Here is a 17063-nt window from a genome sequence, read left to right as displayed (position 1 = left end):
AAAGCCGAGCCTTACCACACTATTTTGCGCCGCCTTATCCATCAGATTCACCAACGGTGTTGGATTGATTAAATTCTCATTCTCGTCATAGACACAATCGATATTCTCTTGCATGTATCGGTCTTTAGGTGCCACTAAATTCGTATGGTGGTACAAAAGTTGCAATCGCTCTTGTAGATAATTGTGGCATAAGTCTTCAAAACTAGCACCGGCTTGGCGGCCACAAGTGGCTGGGTTTTGAAAACCGGGCGTGTCGACAAGAAGAATGCTTGAAACGGTGTGTGAAGATGCAGATATTGAACGATTGATTAGAGAAGCAATACAGTTGAAAACTTCAGCGTAAAGTCCCATCGCCATGCCTTCGATTGCTTCAATGCCCACGGCTTCACGTTCAAGGCCCTTGTCAATGGGCGATGGGGTGCGAAATGGCGCTCGTGGGGTGTTTGGAGTGACCATGCCTCCAGATGAAAGCCCGAAAATAACACGAGACAGCTCCTCGACACTGGTGCCCAAAAGGGTGGCCGAGCGTTGGGCAGCTTGGGGGTTGGCGAATTGGTAACGGTTCGAATTACCAGCTGTAATATATATGAAAAATAGAGATCAAAATAAAACCATTTACAACATATCTCAAGTTACAGGTCTCTTAAAATTCAAAAATTATTTTCGCTGGCGATCAAAAACGTCCGAAAAAAAATTAATAACTTAGAATAAAACAAAGTTACAAAAAAATTATTAAAAAAAAAACGAAAACAATTTTTGGATTTTTACCACTCTAACTTTTATGCCCAGTTTCTAAAACGTTCTGAACTTATTTCTTTTAATATATCTCAACTTGAAAAATGGTGGATGCGCCCGGTCATTCGATAAAACACCTCATAACATAAAAACTAAAGGTCGTAGAGCAAAACGGTTTGTTCCAGTGAATTCTACAGCTCATTTTACGTCTTAACATCATCTTTTTTACAACACTACATAACCCGAAAAGTCATTAAAAAAATTATATATATATATATATACTTTGAAAAATGGTGGATGCGCCGGGTCATTTTACAAAAGGCCTCGTAACTCAAAAACTAAAAGTTGTAGAGCACAACGGTTTATTCCAGTGAACTCTACAGCTAATTTTACGTCTTATACCATCCTTTTTACAACACTACCTGACCCGAGAAGTCATTTAAAAAATTATATATAAACTTGAAAAATGGTGGATGCGCCGGGACATTTTACAAGAGGCCTCGTAACTCAAAAACTAAAAATTGTACAGCAAAACGGTTTACTCCAGTGAACTCTACAGCTCATTTTACGTCTTATACCATCTTTTTCACAACACTACCTGACCCGACAAGTCATTTAAAAAATTATATATAAACTTGAAAAATGGTGGATGCGCCGGGCCATTCAATAAAAGGCCGTGTAACTTAAACACTAAAAGTCGTAGAGCAAAACGGTTTGTTCCATTGAATTCTACAGCTCATTTTAAGTCTAATACCATCTTTTTTACAATACTACCTTACTCAAGAACTTATTTGTTTTTATTATCTCAACTTGAAAAATGGTGGATTTTTGATTTTTTCCACTCTAACTTTTATTCGCGGTTTCTGAAATGTTATTGAGAGTTTATGTAATCGTAATCTGTTCGATAACGGTTAAAAAAAAAGCCAAATTTTTTTTGTGTTTCTCCCAATTTGGGCGTTAGCTGTGATTGTAAGTGAAATTATTTTGCCTTGTTTTAAATCCCAATATGAAAAGAAACGGAATAAAATTATCTGGTTGCTAAAAACCAAACAATTTATATAGCAAATATTTAAAAAAAAAAACGTCAGTACACAAGAACTGATATTATAATTTTTTTTTTTCGAAAAAATTGGTCATGAAAATCAGCATACCGTCAAATTTTGGTACGATTTTGACGAGTTTTGATAAAAAAAAATTTAATCCGCTCAATTATCTATCGAACAAATAATTAAAAGTCCGATTAAAAAATGTTCCGGGAACCGGACATAAATCGTTTTATTTTGACCTGTGGTTGCTTTTTCTGCTTATCTTTTCGTTGTATAATTCAAAAGTTCTACAACAATAAAAAATAAGCAATACGTAAACAAACTAGTAGTTTGTGCTATTAGCAAAATAATAAAATTATTAACAAATACAAGTTCTTCGGTCATAAAATTTCACTTTTTCCCAAATCAGGTAAGTTGCTAACTTTTAAATGCATGATAAATAAATAAACATCCATTTAACAAAGTTCATTGCAATGGCGTGCTTGCAAAACAAATTTAACACACTTAAAAAAATAATAATGAATTGAATAAATTTTACTGGAAACGTGTTTTTTACTGCAATATAAATTTGTATCTGTTTCCTTCGTTGCACACTCATTGTGTAACCATTATAACAATTATCTCAAAAAAAAATGATTTTTTAGTTTTTGAATTATTGGGAAAAAACGAAAATTTGTAATTTTGGTTTTCAAGCGAAAATCAAAAGAACTTGACGTTTTTAACTAGAACCTTTTTTACAAGGAATCTAAATCTGTCATCGTATTTTAGAGTTATCGAAAAACGGAAAAATAAAAAACTTTACAAAATGTTTTTTTTATTTTTTTTATTTTCTCATTTACGGCTAAACTATCCAAAAAAGTGGAACTATTTTCATCCACACCCATGCAAAATAATCCGCGGAATCGATTGGCATTGAGAAAATTGCCAAATTCTTAATAGTTTTTTGGTAATGAATTTTTTTAAATTTTATCTATTTTTGCTTTTATTTACAATTTTCTCGAAAGCTATTAGTCGGAAAACAATGGTCTTTTTTGAAAAAAAAAGATAATTAAAAGAGCTTTCCAAAGATAATAAACTTCATAGGGTTATCTCTAATAGTTCCGAAGTTATTACATGATAAATGTGTTAACAATTTTTTTTTATTTTCCTAATTTTTTCAATTACGGCGAAACTATTCGAAAAAGTGGAACTATTTTGATCCATACCTATGCAAAATGATCCGGGGAATCGATTGGCGTCGAGAAAATTGTCAAATTCCCAATAGTTTTGTAGTTATAAATTTTTTAAAATTTTACTTATTTTTGCTTTTATTTGCAATTTTCTCGAAAACTATTAGTCGAAGAACAATGATCTTTTTTGAAAAAGATAGATAATTTAAAAAGCTTTCCAACGATAATAAACTTCATAGGGTTATCTCTAATAGTTCCGAAGTTATTGCATGATAAATGTGTTAACAAATTTTTTATTTTTGTTATTTTATCAATTACGGCGAAACTATTCGAAAAAGTGGAACTATTTTCATCCTCACTTATGTAAAATGATCTAGAGAATCGATTGGCATCGAGAAAATTGCCAAATTCCCAATAGTTTTTTAGTTATGATTTTTTTAAAATTTTACCAATTTTTGCTTTCATTTGCAATTTTCTCGAAAACTATTAGTCGGAAAACAATTGAAAAAGACAGAAAAACAACGTAATAGCAAATAAAGTAGAATAATTTTTTTTTAATATTACTTACCTTTGACAGCTCCAGCACTCCCCAGATGATAAATCGCCGCCAAAACACTAAAAATAATCTTCTGTTCATTCTCCCCAATCCCCAAAACATTAAACGCAGCACACACTTTCACAAACTCCCCTTGCGCCCTTTGCTTATCCTCATGTTTTTGCAAAAGCGTCACAAACGCATTGTTCTCATTCCCCGACAAATTCTCCAAAAACAACTCTTTTCTCAGCCCTCCTTCAACACCACTCAACAATCTCTGCATTATATGAAACGTCGTCTCTCCCTCAACCTTCCTCGCAATCCTCGCCTTCTCCAACAACAGTATCTGAATACTGGCAGACGCTATAACACCACTTTGATCGAAATCGAGGCTAAAAATTTGCGTAAAACGCGTCGCATTCGTGTTCATAACAGTCCGACAATTGCCGAAACTTTCAAGAACGGTCCATAGCGCGCTTAATTTCTCCACCGTCAGGATTTTGTTAACACAACCGGCCGCCGTCACCAAATATTGAATGCAGTGACGGAAATTTGTCGTTTTTCCCGAACCGGAACGACCGAGAAAAACCAGAGATTGGTCACGGCGCTGGGAGAGCATGCCATGGTAGCAAGACTGCGCCATGGAGTAAATATGAGGGGGCATGTCTTCCGATTTGCAGCCTTTGAACAAAGCGACGACTTTCTCCGAGTAGATGGCCACCGGCGCCATGGGGTTGATCACCAGCAGGGTGCCGCAGCCGGCGTAAGTGTGGATCAAGTTGGTGGCGTAGCGTTGGCGCAAAGTGTGTAAAATGCTCGACTCGTTCAAGTGTCGCAAAGCGGCCAAATCTTCGGCACGGTCGAATTGGGGCGGATTTGCTTTCTCGATGTCGTCTTCGTCGACGGTTAGAATTTCCTTGCTGTGTTCCAGACACACTTGGATTTTTCCAGGTTCGGTGAAATTTTCGCCGTTTTTCAAGGCGGCCGTGAAACCACCACGGTGCATCAACCACACTTTTTCCGTGTCCAGCCATTGTTTCTCCTTTTCGAGGTGTTCCTCAGACTTGGCCTAAAAACAGAAAATTATTGCAGAAAAAATCGCAAAAAAAACAAAGAATAGACAAGTCTTTGAAAAATTATGACACTCGCTCACTGCGTTCGCTCGTGCTCTAAGCAATTCACGTGTAATATTATACTAGTTTTTTGGACGTTTATTTATTACACAAAAACCAAAAATCAAATTTTTTTTATTGCCAATCGACATTTTCGTTTACTGTTTTATTTTATCTTTCAGGTAATAAAAAAATAAAAAAATAAAAATAAATAAATAATAAAAATAAAAATCAATATCATCAGGTTTTAATATGGCCATGTCACCTTCAAACAAGACCTATAAATGTTGAAGCCTGATGATGATTTAATTAAAATCGAAACGTCGTAAAAATACAAAGCCTCAATGAAGAAAATTACGTACAAATTTTTATTCTTTGACACTGTCAAAATTTGAAAAAAAAAAATAAAAAAAATTGTGAAATATCAACGACTTTACATTTTCCAGTCATCATACACATTGTTCTATAAAAAATTTCTCATTTCTAGGCAAATAATTGTCTATAAATTGGTGTTTCTGGTTAAAGTAAGCCGTTTTCCGCTACCATTTAGAAAGTTATCTAAATTTTAAGAAAAAAAAAAATTAGCAAGACTTGTAAAAATAACGTCATTTTTGACATAATTTTGTGATTTATTGTCTTATTTTTAAAAATTTGGATTCAATAATTGAGTTTTTTCTGAATAAACATTTAGAAAAGGTAAAATTTTGGTTAGTTTCGACCAAATTTTGTGTTTTTTTCGTTCTAGTTTAACAAAAAAAAAGGGGGGAAAACTAGATTTTTTGTCAAAAAACGTGTTTAAATTCTCCAAACTTGCAAAAATAATATTAATTTTGAAACAATTCTGTGATTTATTGGCTTCTTTTTAGGCTTTGTTGAGTCTAATTCGAAAAATAAAATGTTGTATTCAACTCGTTTTAAAATCCAATCGTGAAAAAAAATTATTTTTTTATTTGATTTATTTATTTATTTTATTTATTTTATTTATTTTATTTATTTTATTTATTTTATTTATTTTATTTATTTTATTTATTTTATTTATTTTATTTATTTTATTTATTTTATTTATTTTATTTATTTTATTTATTTTATTTATTTCATTTATTTTATTTATTTTATTTATTTTATTTATTTTATTTATTTTATTTATTTTATTTATTTTATTTATTTTATTTATTTATTCTATTATTTCTTTCATTATTTCTATTTCTATTATTTCTTTTAGGTACTGGATACTGTCATAGACAGAGGTACTGCCATCATATGATTTTGACAATGACCTCGGCTTTTTGACCTTGAAAATTTTCCTTGTCAAATCGACTATAATGTCAAAAAAGTATATTTTAGATTAATTTTTGTGCCAACAATTTGTGACAGCATGTGACACTAACACTAATCCTTTCAAATCTTGACACTTTTTTGGCAATTTTTCAAGGTCAAAAAGCCGCTGTCATTGTCAAACTCATATGATGGCAGTACCTCTTTCCATGACAGCATTCAGTACCTTAGTACTATCTAAAACGCCAATCAAAAATGTCAGTTGTCATTAAAAAAAAAGTAAAAACATCAATACTCAAAAACGAATGACGTCAAACATGTCAAATGCAATTTAAAAAATAAAATTCACCTTTTCAAAAAAAAAAAATTTTTAATGATTCGTAACAAAGATATGAATTTTGGGCGTTACTTTTGGTTCAGTCTGTAAACTTGAAGTTTAAACTTTTATATACTTTTTATCTAATACATTTTTTAAAAAGCGTGTTTTTGTCAAAAAAATTAAATTATTTCAAAAACAAAGCAAAATCAACTTAAAAAACAAATTTAGCGTGTTCCATTTAAAAAAAATACACCTAATTTCAGAAACACCTTTCAGAAACACCCTGTATACTTGAAAATAATTTTAGGCAAGTCAGAGATCGTACGCCTTTTGTAAAAAAAAATATTTTCTAATGAACTCCAACTTTCTGGGAGACCCTGCATTTTTTAACCTTGATAAAACGTCAAAAAACAAAAAAAAGCGAAAATGTATGTTTTATTCAAAAGAATTAAAAATTGGCAAAATAGAAAAGTCAAAACAGCTCAAATACAGCTCTTCTGAAAAAAACTGATAAGATAAAATTAGCTAGATTAAGACTGTTGAGTAAGTACTTTTAAAAATCGTTTTTTTATTGAAGTGATACTTCAGTTTGTATAAGCAAAATTGTGTGCCAATTCCGAAACTCAAAAGACCTGTCTATTCTTCGACCATGGTGATAAGTACCCTAAACTCGGCCATATTTTTGTAACACTGTGCCAAATCAAGCGCCCGGAAGTACCCAGAAAATTTCTTATTTTCCGCAAAGAACGCAACATCCCCATATTCAACCATCGCCCACTTCCGACGTTTCGAATTATTTTTAAGTACCAACTGATCACCGAGTACTTTTTTCAAACTTTCCCTCCGTTTATGTTTCTTATTTCTCGTCCCTTTCCTCAAATCGTTCGTCCACGAAACGTCCCCAACATCAAAAATATCCAAATGTCTCATTTTGGCCGTTTTGGCCACCGATGCTTTAGTCGTACTGTTGTAAAGTCGACTTGAAACGTCCAACTTTTTATTGGTGGTACCACTGGTCTTAGTTTTTTCACCCAACGAATCTAACGAATCCGATTCACTAAAACCCTCCGAACTAACACTGGTACTACTTTTGGGTGGTGGTACCGGAGACGGTTTCGTGTATCTTTTAGAGGGCGTTCTTTGAAAAGCACCATCTTTGACGTAAGTACCGGAACCATGGGCGGTACCTTTGCACGAATTGTGTTGGTAGGGGTGATTTTTGGGCGAGGTAACGTAAGAACCGTTCCGAAGAGAGTTTTCAAATGAGCCGTTAAACATTGTCTTGGTGCTAGAATTGTGATAGTACCCAAGATAATTCAGTCATTTGACGCCATTTCAGGTTCGTTACAACTCGAATAATTATCTAATTCTGCGCACATCTCAAATGTTCGATCATTGTAAACAATTACGAAATCGCCTTTTGCAAACTAACAAACTGGAGCAGTTATAAAACGACAATAAACCAACTGGTTACTTAGGCAAACCGAAAAGGTCACACGTTTTGTGGGTTTTGGTGAAAATTTTCCGAAAAAAATCGTCGAAATCGTGACCGATTTTGCATCTCGACTGATTATTTATGAAGATAGTTGCAGCACACGAATAGTTTCCTCGTTAAAACTAGAAAGGTCAAGCCGGGAGGCACAAATCGAAATTTAATATCAGATGCTTCCCATGCACTACCATCTTACATAATGATCTTGTTACATTAATTTATTTCTTAAACGAAATTTTTAAACATACGAGAGTTCAATTGAATTTAAAAACCTTGACTTGTTTGTAATTAATTACGCAAGATAATTTCCAATTTTTTTTTTTAATTGAAACGAAACCCAACAATGACGTCTCATGACAACATTATGATGGAACCTCACGAACCTTTGATATTTCGAAATGTGTGTGTTTTTTTTTCACGAAGTACCGCGTACACGAAAACACCTGAACATCACGCACACGTGCAAGTCGTCTTGTAACGACGATTACCGATAAACGACTGAATGGAAGTCTATGGGTGTCAAGAAACGACCACGTGAAAGGCGGGGACAAATATACCAATTCGATGCATAATAATTTAGAAGAGGTTTTGTCAGATTTTTTTCAAGCTTGTTATTACTCGTGGACCACCCTGTATAGTTTGCAATGTTCATTTATTTAAAAAGTTTGTGTTAAAATATCTGCAAAAGACGGTCAGTACGTAGGGCCTTGGTGGCCCAGTGGTATAAGCGCCACTTACGACGGGGAGGTCGCGGGTTCGAACCCGGATCAGAGCAACAATTTTTCTGAGAAAAAAATTGTAGAAAAGGTAAGTGAAACAACATGTAAGCAAAAATAAGAGATTGAAAAAAGACATAGACGTATAAACGTAAAGCGCAGCATAAAACTGAGAGAAATAAGAAAATAATGCGGCAAAAGGTAAAGTACGTAAAGGCGCCAAACTGTAAACATAAAAGATCATTGTAATAAAGGTAGAAAATATCTTTTGTTTTGAGAGAAAAAGAGGTAAACATAAAACTTTAGCGTTGAATTCTTAAATGACTTTTTTTCTTAAATTATAAAAAAATTAAACGAAAATATTCAATTTATGTGTAAAAATTTTTAGTTAACTGAGTTTGTTTAGTAAAGTCTCGAAAAACATAGCTAATAAAAATCATGGCCACTGTGAATTCAGTAGGATTTGCGCACGTCCACTATTTTTGACTAGAAAATACACAATTTTGGTGATTTTTGGAGAAATTATATCCATTTTCGGTCAAAAACGTGCTGAAAGTCTCAAAAAAAAATAAAAACAATTTTAAAATAGTAGAATTAACTTATACGCCCGGTATCTTTTGACGAAATCTGGTGAAAAATTAGAGAATTAAATTGAGAAAAAGTGGAAGAAAATGTTTTCTCGAGCAAATTTCCCAACTTTTGAAATGAATGTATTTGCGTTTTAGGTGAATTATTGCAATTATATAGTTTGTAATGTTGATTTATTTAAAAAGTTTGTGTTAAAATATCTGCGAAAGCCGGTTAGTACTTAGGGCCCTGGTGGCCCAGTGGTATGAGCGCCACTTACGAACGGGGAGGTCGCGGGTTCGAACCCGGATCAGAGCAACAATTTTTCTGAGAAAAAAATTGTAGAAAAGGTAAGTGAAACAACAAATAAGCAAAAATAAGAGATTAAGAGAACACATAGACGTATAAACGTAAAGCGGAGCAAAAAACTGCCAGAAATAAGAAAATAATGCGGCAAAAGGTAAAAGTACGTAAAGGCACCAAATTGTAAACGTAAGAACATTGTAATAAAAGTAGAAAATATGTTTTGTTTTGAGAGAAAAAAAGATGAACGTAAAGGTGAAACATAACTTCAAACTTTAGCGTTGAATCTTTAGATGACTTTTTTCTTAAATTATAAAAAAAAATAAACGAAAATATTTAATTTATGTCTAAAAATTTTTAGTTAACTGAGTTTGTTTAGTAAAGTCTCGAAAAACGCTGTTAATAAAAATCATGGCTACTGCGAATCTGGTAGGATTTGCGCACGTCCACAATTTTTGACGAGAAAATACACAAATTTGGTGATTTTTAGAGAAATTATGACTATTTTCGGTCAAAAATGTACTGAAAGTCACAAAAAAAGGTAAAAACAATTTTAAAATTGTAGAATCAACTTATACGCCCGGTATCTTTTGACGAAATCTGGTGAAAAATTAGAGAATTAAATTGAGAAAAAGTGGAAGAAAATGTTTTCTCCAGCTAATTCGCCGACTTTTGAACTGAAAGTATTTGCGTTTTAGGTGAATTATTGCAATTATATAGTTTGTAATGTAATAGTTGATTTATTTAAAAAGTTTGTGTTAAAATATCTGCAAAAGACGGTCAGTACCTAGGGCCTTGGTGGCCCAGTGGTATGAGCGCCACTTACGAACAGGGAGGTTGCGGGTTCGAACCCGGATCAGAGCAACAATTTTTCTATAAAAAAAAGTGTGAAAAGGTAAGTGAAACAACACGTAAGCAAAAATAAGAGAATGAGAGAACACATAGACGAATAAACATAAAGCGAAGCATAAAACTGACAAGATAAGAAAATAATGCGGCAAAAGGCAAAACTACGTAAAGGCGCCAAATTGTAAACGTAAGAGCACATTGTAATAAAGGGAAAATACCTTTTGTTTTGAGAGAAAAAGAGATGAACGTAAAGGTGAAACATAACTTCAAACTTTAGCGTTGAATCAATCCTTAGATGACTTTCTTCTTAAATTATAAAAAAAAAATTAAACGAAAATATTTAATTTATCTCTAAAAACTTTTAACTTAACTCAGTTAAACTTTTAACTGAGTTTGTTTATTAAAGTCCCGAAAAACATTGTTAATAAAAATCATGGGCACTGCGAATCCAATAAAATTCGCGCACGCCCACTATTTTTGACTAGACAATACACGAATTTGGTGATTTTTGGAGAAATTATGTCCATTTTCGGCCAAAAACGTGCTGAAAGTCACAAAAAAGGTAAAAACAATTTTAAAATTGTAGAATCAACTTATAGGCCCGGTATCTTTTGACGAAATCTGGTGAAAAATTAGAAAATTAAATTGAGAAAAAGTGGAAGAAAATGTTTTCTCGAGCTAATTCGCCGACTTTTGAACTGAAAGTATTTACATTTTAAGTGAATTAATGCAATTATATAGTTTTTAATGTTGATTCATTTAAAAAGTTTGTGTTAAAATATCTGCAAAAGCCGGTCAGTACTTAGGGCCCTGGTGGCCCAGTGGTATGAGCGCCACTTATGAACGGGAAGGTCGCGGGTTCGAACCCGGATCAGGGTAACAATTTTTCTATGAAAAAAAGTGTAAAAAAGGTAAGTGAAACAACACGTAAGCAAAAATAAAAGATTGAGAGAACACATAAACGTATAAACGTAAAGCGGAGCATAAAACTGAAAGAAATAAGAAAATAATGCGGCAAAAGATAAAAGTACGTAAAGGAGCCAAATTATAAAATAAAATTATAAAATAAAAGTAGAAAATATCTTTTGTTTTGAGAGAAAAAGAGGTAAACGTAAAACTTTTGCATTGAATCCTTAGATGACTTACTTCTTAAGTTATAAAAAAATAAACAACAATATTTAATTTATTTTTAGTTAACTGAGTTTGTTTAGTTAAGTCCCGAAAAACATTGTTCTTCATTTAAATATTTTTTTAGATAAAGTTGACGAATTCTTAAAATCACCAGTTTAGGAAATTCCTCTTAACAGGTGTAGCTATATAACTACAAATCTCACATTTCGGAAACGCTTCGAATTTTTCCTCTTAATAAAGAAAGGTGCGCTCATGGCACGTCCTTGACGTACGTCATGAATATTAATCACGCATTTAAAACGCGAATATCTCGATGGCATCGATAGGACGAACAAATGCGTGGGATTGTAAAATCACGGAGGCGGAAAAGTGTCTCGCCTTTGCATTTTTCGGCAAACAAAGGAACCACCACCAAACGAAGATAAAAAAACGCATCTAAACGTGGGCAAAACTACGAAACAAAAAAAATATACATAAACCGGTAGTAAGATATGTTTGTATCGGGGCACTAAAAACAAGCCCACGCCCTTTTAAACCAATATGTGTATTAACATTGTGATAAACGACCAAAACAGGAATTTTAACGGAATTTCCATCAAGATAAAATTTGAAAAATTCGTAAAGACAAGGAAGTATCTAGCGAGCAATCAGAGGTATTTTTTCATGAAAACAACTTGCGATAAGTAGTTAATGAGAGCTTCCCTCCTTCTTCCATTAATTATAGTTTAGGTTTTTGAGTAAAATTACCGTAAACGTAAATGGGCATCAAAGATGTCACTTATCTTCGAAGCCGTTACGTGGCCTCGCTTATCGATAATAAAAAAAAACGAAAAAAACACTGTAGAGTACCAAATTTATTTTAAAATAATGTTACAAAAAGGTGAGTCCCCTAATCTTTAACAATTCGCTCACGTAATCGCCGTTTCCTTTGGCTCTTATTTTATAGCTCTCGCCATAACATAACTCTTCACCTTGTCACCTACACGAGAAATGCACCAACGTCCTAACACGACCTTCTAACCATTAGTAATTTATTGCAAAATCATTCAAATTATTCGATTTCGTTGTATACGTTGTGTTTCGTGTGTGTCGTAATTAGAACAGGTTGAGCCCCCGGATTCGAACAACCACGCAAAAGTATTTTTTTATACGTTTGATTTTTCGACAAAATGTGCGAAACTTTCTCGTTTGTACCTTAGTTCCACGACATGGGATAAATTCCATGGGTTCGTGGGTGTCAATGCAACAACAACGACGACAAGAACAACACAGGAAATGCGCCAACGATTCACACATCCCATTTGTTTTCCAAACACGACTTTTCGATTCACAATTTTCCCATTAACGACGATAAAATTTCAATGTATGGATAGAGAGACACATTCAAGGTTTTTGTACAGTACCATCCCATCGATTCACACCCATGGCGAATGTTGTGCAACCACCAAGAGGCGGCAAACCCAGATTTTGCAAGACAAACAACAATACAACGTCGTGATGGAATCTCGAAAAATTTTTTTGAAAAAAACCCGAAATAAATCGGAAAATAAAAATACTATATTATTATACGAGTTTTATAAGTCGTTCTATGGTGGCACGAATGGTTTTAGAGCACGACGAAGGAGTGCTCCAATAGAATGAGAGCAACAAATAAGTCCAATAAAACGAAGGAAATATACTATTTTTTTCTACTTTCTATTTTTGTTGTTTGATTGTCTGTTCAAACCATTTCCTCTTAATTAATTGTTAACTGCTTTCGATTTCACAATTAACTTTTTATGAAATCAAAGTAGAAAAAGTATATTTGGTGAGATAAAAATGAAAAATCTAGTTTGTGGTTTTTATTTTTTATTTGTTTTTTTTTTTTATTTAAAACATTTGGTATCCAGTCGAACAAAGTGAAAATGACGCTTCAATATTAAAAGTTAGTTCAGAGTTCGAATTAAGTTGCCGTTTATTTGCATTAACAAACATCAAGTTAGATGAAAATGTAATTTTTTAATGAAAAATTTAACAACCAGCAAAATTCAGCAATTTTATTATTCATGTTTATCTTTATTCAACAATGTTGGAAAACTATAATTTGTACATAATAGGTTGACAACTAAAAAATATAAAATCTGAGTTGTTACTACGTAACAAGTACATTTTAAAAACTTCTGAAAATAAAAATAGGTAAGTCATTAATTTTTATAAATCATTTAAAATATTACTGTTTTACATACAATCAAAATCAAAATAAAGAAAGCCTATTTCGTACAAAAATTATATCACTTAATTTAATTTTTATGAAAAAAAATACATTAACAGTAATTTGTCTTTTGTCAATTTTATCTTATTAATGCATAATATTGTCTTCATAAAATATTTTTTGTTAAAATGTTTACTATTCAAAAAACTAAGGGCCGGCTTATAGAAAGCTCTGTTAAAATTTAATCCATTGTTAAAACGCGAATGAACCAATCATATTGTTTGAATTTGATCACGTGACCAGTTAATCACGCATTTAATTGCACAATAAATTAATGACGCTTCTATAAACCGATTCTAAGGGCCGGTTTATATAAAGCTCTGTTAAAATTTAATTCGTTGTAAAAAGTTAACAACAAGAATGAATGGACCAACCAAATTGCTTTAATTTGGTCACGTGACCAGTCAATCACGCATTTAATTGCAGATTAAATTAATGACGCTTCTATAAACCGTTTCTAAAGGCCGGTTTATACAAAGCTCTGTTAAAATGTAATTCGTTGTTAAAAGTTAACAACGCGAATGAATGGACCAACCAAATTGCTTTAATTTGGTCACGTGGTCAGTCAATCACGCATTTAATTACGAATTAAATTAATGACACTTCTGTAAATCGGTCCTAAACATTTTCAATTAATTTAAAAGTATTACAATTAGCAAAAAATACATTTTGAAGCAAAACTAAAAAATGTCATTTATTTTTTATTTTTTATTTTTTTAATTTTTTTTGTTTTTTTTTAATTTTTTTATTTTTTTTTGTATTTATTATTTTTTTTTGTTTTTTATTTTTAATTTTTTTTGTTTTTTTTTATTATTTTTTTTTAATTTTTATTAATAATGATTTGTTTTTTATTGGTTCGTTAAATTTTTCATTAAAAAAACTCAACATTTTCATTTAATTAACTTAACGTTTGTTTGTCAAAATAAGTGGAAACTTCACTAGAAGTAGTGGTAGTTTAATTGTGAATTGAATTTTCATTTTGCTTTTTGTAAACCGACTCCTAAAAAAATTTATATTGAAACTACGTCAAGTTTGCAATAGATAGAAGGGTCGACATCCACAACCAGGAGCTGGTTTATTGAGGCGTCATTTTCACTTTGTTCGACTGTACATAAAAATCCAGTTTTTAACTCGGAATTTTATTTTATTTTTTTTAATTCCATATTCAAAGAACACTCAAAGATTCAAAGATAATTTATCAAAAATTAATTTAGCAAAAAATTGCAATTAAACTTAGTTGAAAGTTAAATATGAATTTCCTATTTATTCGTTCGCACCCAGTATGCAAACACAAAAAAAAGGAAATTTTCTCATTTCCCTGCAAACACCTGCACCAAACCTAAGGCAACAAAACCCCCCCAGGCACCGTTTTGCCTACTACTTTTAATTCAAACTCAGCTAATCGTCATTAATTGACGGTTATTGTCGGCATATCCGGCGGCGGAGAATTAAATAATTCGCAGGTGTCTGTCTAAAAGTTTAATTGCTAATGCACGAATGCAAGTTGGGTAACGTGTGACGTTATTGTGATTCCTGGAGGATAGTCACGACTGACTTGTGCGTGGGTCGACGACAAGGACGTTGTTTTATTAGAAATTTGCAATTTTTTTAATTTTTTTTACTCTCACTTAAACTAACCCAAATAACTCTCGGGAAAAATAATAATGAAGGGCGCCGCTCCCATTCCATAATGAAACGAGCAAATAAATCACTTCCCACTTGCTGTAATAGTACTATTGCAATTTTTAGATTTAACTACGTATGCAACTCTTTATACACCCGCACGTATAACTGAGTGCCTACACTATCGACGGTTTGGATTGTCAACACATAGATGTCTCTGCTTGATTTATTCAAATCTAAATTTAGAAACGCCCCCTTTCTACTATCTAAAACCTCATTATGCATAGACGGAAACCAAAAAAAACGATGCGTGTTTTAATCTACGATACATTTACTAACGGTAGCGCCATAACCACTCACACCTTTAAACATACCACAATACAAAACCGGTTGTACTATTATTTCATCTTATTAATATTAAACGAGTTACGTGAACTGTACTAAAGGTTACTAGGTAAAAAGCTTCCTTCTCTCGTTTGAAATTTTTCAACTTTTATTTTCCTGGTCACGACGGCCATGCAAAAATTTTTCGCGCGTTACATTATCGTGACGAATTAATGCAATAAACGTGTTAAATTTAACAAATGATAAAAAATTGGTGGAAAAATGTGGTACACCGTGTATGCCCCAAATGGTGCATTTTTCTCTTAATTATCGTAATTATCGTCCGCGACGTGTCAATAAACTGACTCATTGGGTTGAGGATCGTTGCACTCGAAGAATGCGATCGATTTCGGTGTCGTCTGGTGTATTATAACGTGTTTTTTTTACAACTTACCGTAGTCGATTTGTTGAATCTTCGACTTCCGGAACGTCGTAATGTACCACCACGGATATTTGAATCATCCAGAACGACCTCGCCGCCGTCATGGGCCGATCGTCTGCTCAACTCGCTCAGTTCCGCCACAGGCTGGACCTGCAATCAAAATTATTCCATTTTTTTTTCATAAATTTCAAACTCTAAAACTAAAAAAAGTGATAATAATAATTAATAACACTAGCTTACAATGGATAAAATCAATTTGTATCAAACTGATACCGAAGTCGAAAAAAAAAATATAAATAAAAAAAAAATATAAATATTCATTATAAATTATAACGTATCAGTATTTGACAAATTTTGCAAAAAAAATGCACTTGTATACTTCGTTTGATTATTAAAAACATATTTGAATCAACACCGGTTTTTATCTTTTAAATAATAATAAGCCATCATGTAATCAGTATTATTGGTTGCATATTTATAGAAATTCGGAAATAACCCACTATTGACTCACCCTGTAGTAAACAACTAATATGTTTATCCCAAAAACCTTAATACCTCTCTTCAAAAGACTTTAAATCTTGATGGAAAATTGACCATGTTCATCGCTTAAGCTTCTCAGTTTTTTTCTAGAATAATCTTAGTACAAACATAAAAAAGTTGTTTGGGCTTAATCTACATTCACTTGACAATATTTTAAAGCAAATAAAATGTTTAACAAATAGTTTAAAAATGAATGCCAAACTAGACACCAGAAACAAATTTTCAAAACTTTTGATGAATATACAGGGTGGCCATCTCGGCTCCCGCCTTCAGTAGCTCAGTCATTAGTAAAGGTGGATTTTTGAAAATTTGTAAACGTTATTTATCCTCTATGATGTATTTCCGAAAAATATTTTTGATTATACAGAGTGTCCCAAAAAAGCATGACGTCAAAATAATATTTTTTTAATTGCATATGCCACTATTTTTTGTGCTCATTACGAAAACTTTCTAGCTTCTTACATGACCCAAAAGTTTTTATTTTAAATCGGTTCAGGGATTACTTAAAAAAAATAAAAACCCAAAAAAATCGGTTTTACACTCTTAGTTTTAAAAATTAATAAAAAATAGAAGCAACGTTTTGTTGATGACATTATTACTAGGAACGTGTTGAGCAAGGTCTAACCGACTTATT

General features: G+C 32.4%; 1 protein-coding gene and 1 long non-coding RNA gene across 5 annotated transcripts in view; one reads left to right on the top strand and one right to left on the bottom strand.

Moving 5' to 3' along the window:
* The window catches only part of Mhcl (Myosin heavy chain-like), an 82307-nt gene that overhangs the window by 37189 nt on the left and 28055 nt on the right, over positions 1-17063 (bottom strand). For 3 of the 4 annotated variants that reach the window (XM_064358472.1, XM_064358473.1, XM_064358471.1), the window contains 3 exons: positions 15902-16039; positions 3519-4554; positions 16-575 (listed from right to left, as the gene is read on the bottom strand). In XM_064358472.1, the coding sequence (XP_064214542.1) occupies positions 16-575; positions 3519-4554; positions 15902-16039 (1734 nt within the window). Of the gene's footprint in view, positions 1-15; positions 576-3518; positions 4555-6854; positions 7480-8066; positions 8198-15901; positions 16040-17063 lie in introns of those variants that run through there. The other variant, XM_064358474.1, reaches the window with a different exon arrangement.
* LOC107398066 (uncharacterized) lies at positions 12220-12815 on the top strand. The gene is made up of 2 exons (XR_001575035.2): positions 12220-12386; positions 12449-12815. It is a non-coding gene; the product is annotated as an uncharacterized LOC107398066 (long non-coding RNA).

The sequence above is a fragment of the Tribolium castaneum genome, chromosome 8 (assembly GCF_031307605.1).
Source record: "Tribolium castaneum strain GA2 chromosome 8, icTriCast1.1, whole genome shotgun sequence".
Classification (NCBI taxonomy): domain Eukaryota; kingdom Metazoa; phylum Arthropoda; class Insecta; order Coleoptera; family Tenebrionidae; genus Tribolium; species Tribolium castaneum.
The sequence above is the reverse complement of the archived record's forward strand: the minus strand, read 5'-3'. Positions and strand labels throughout refer to the sequence as shown.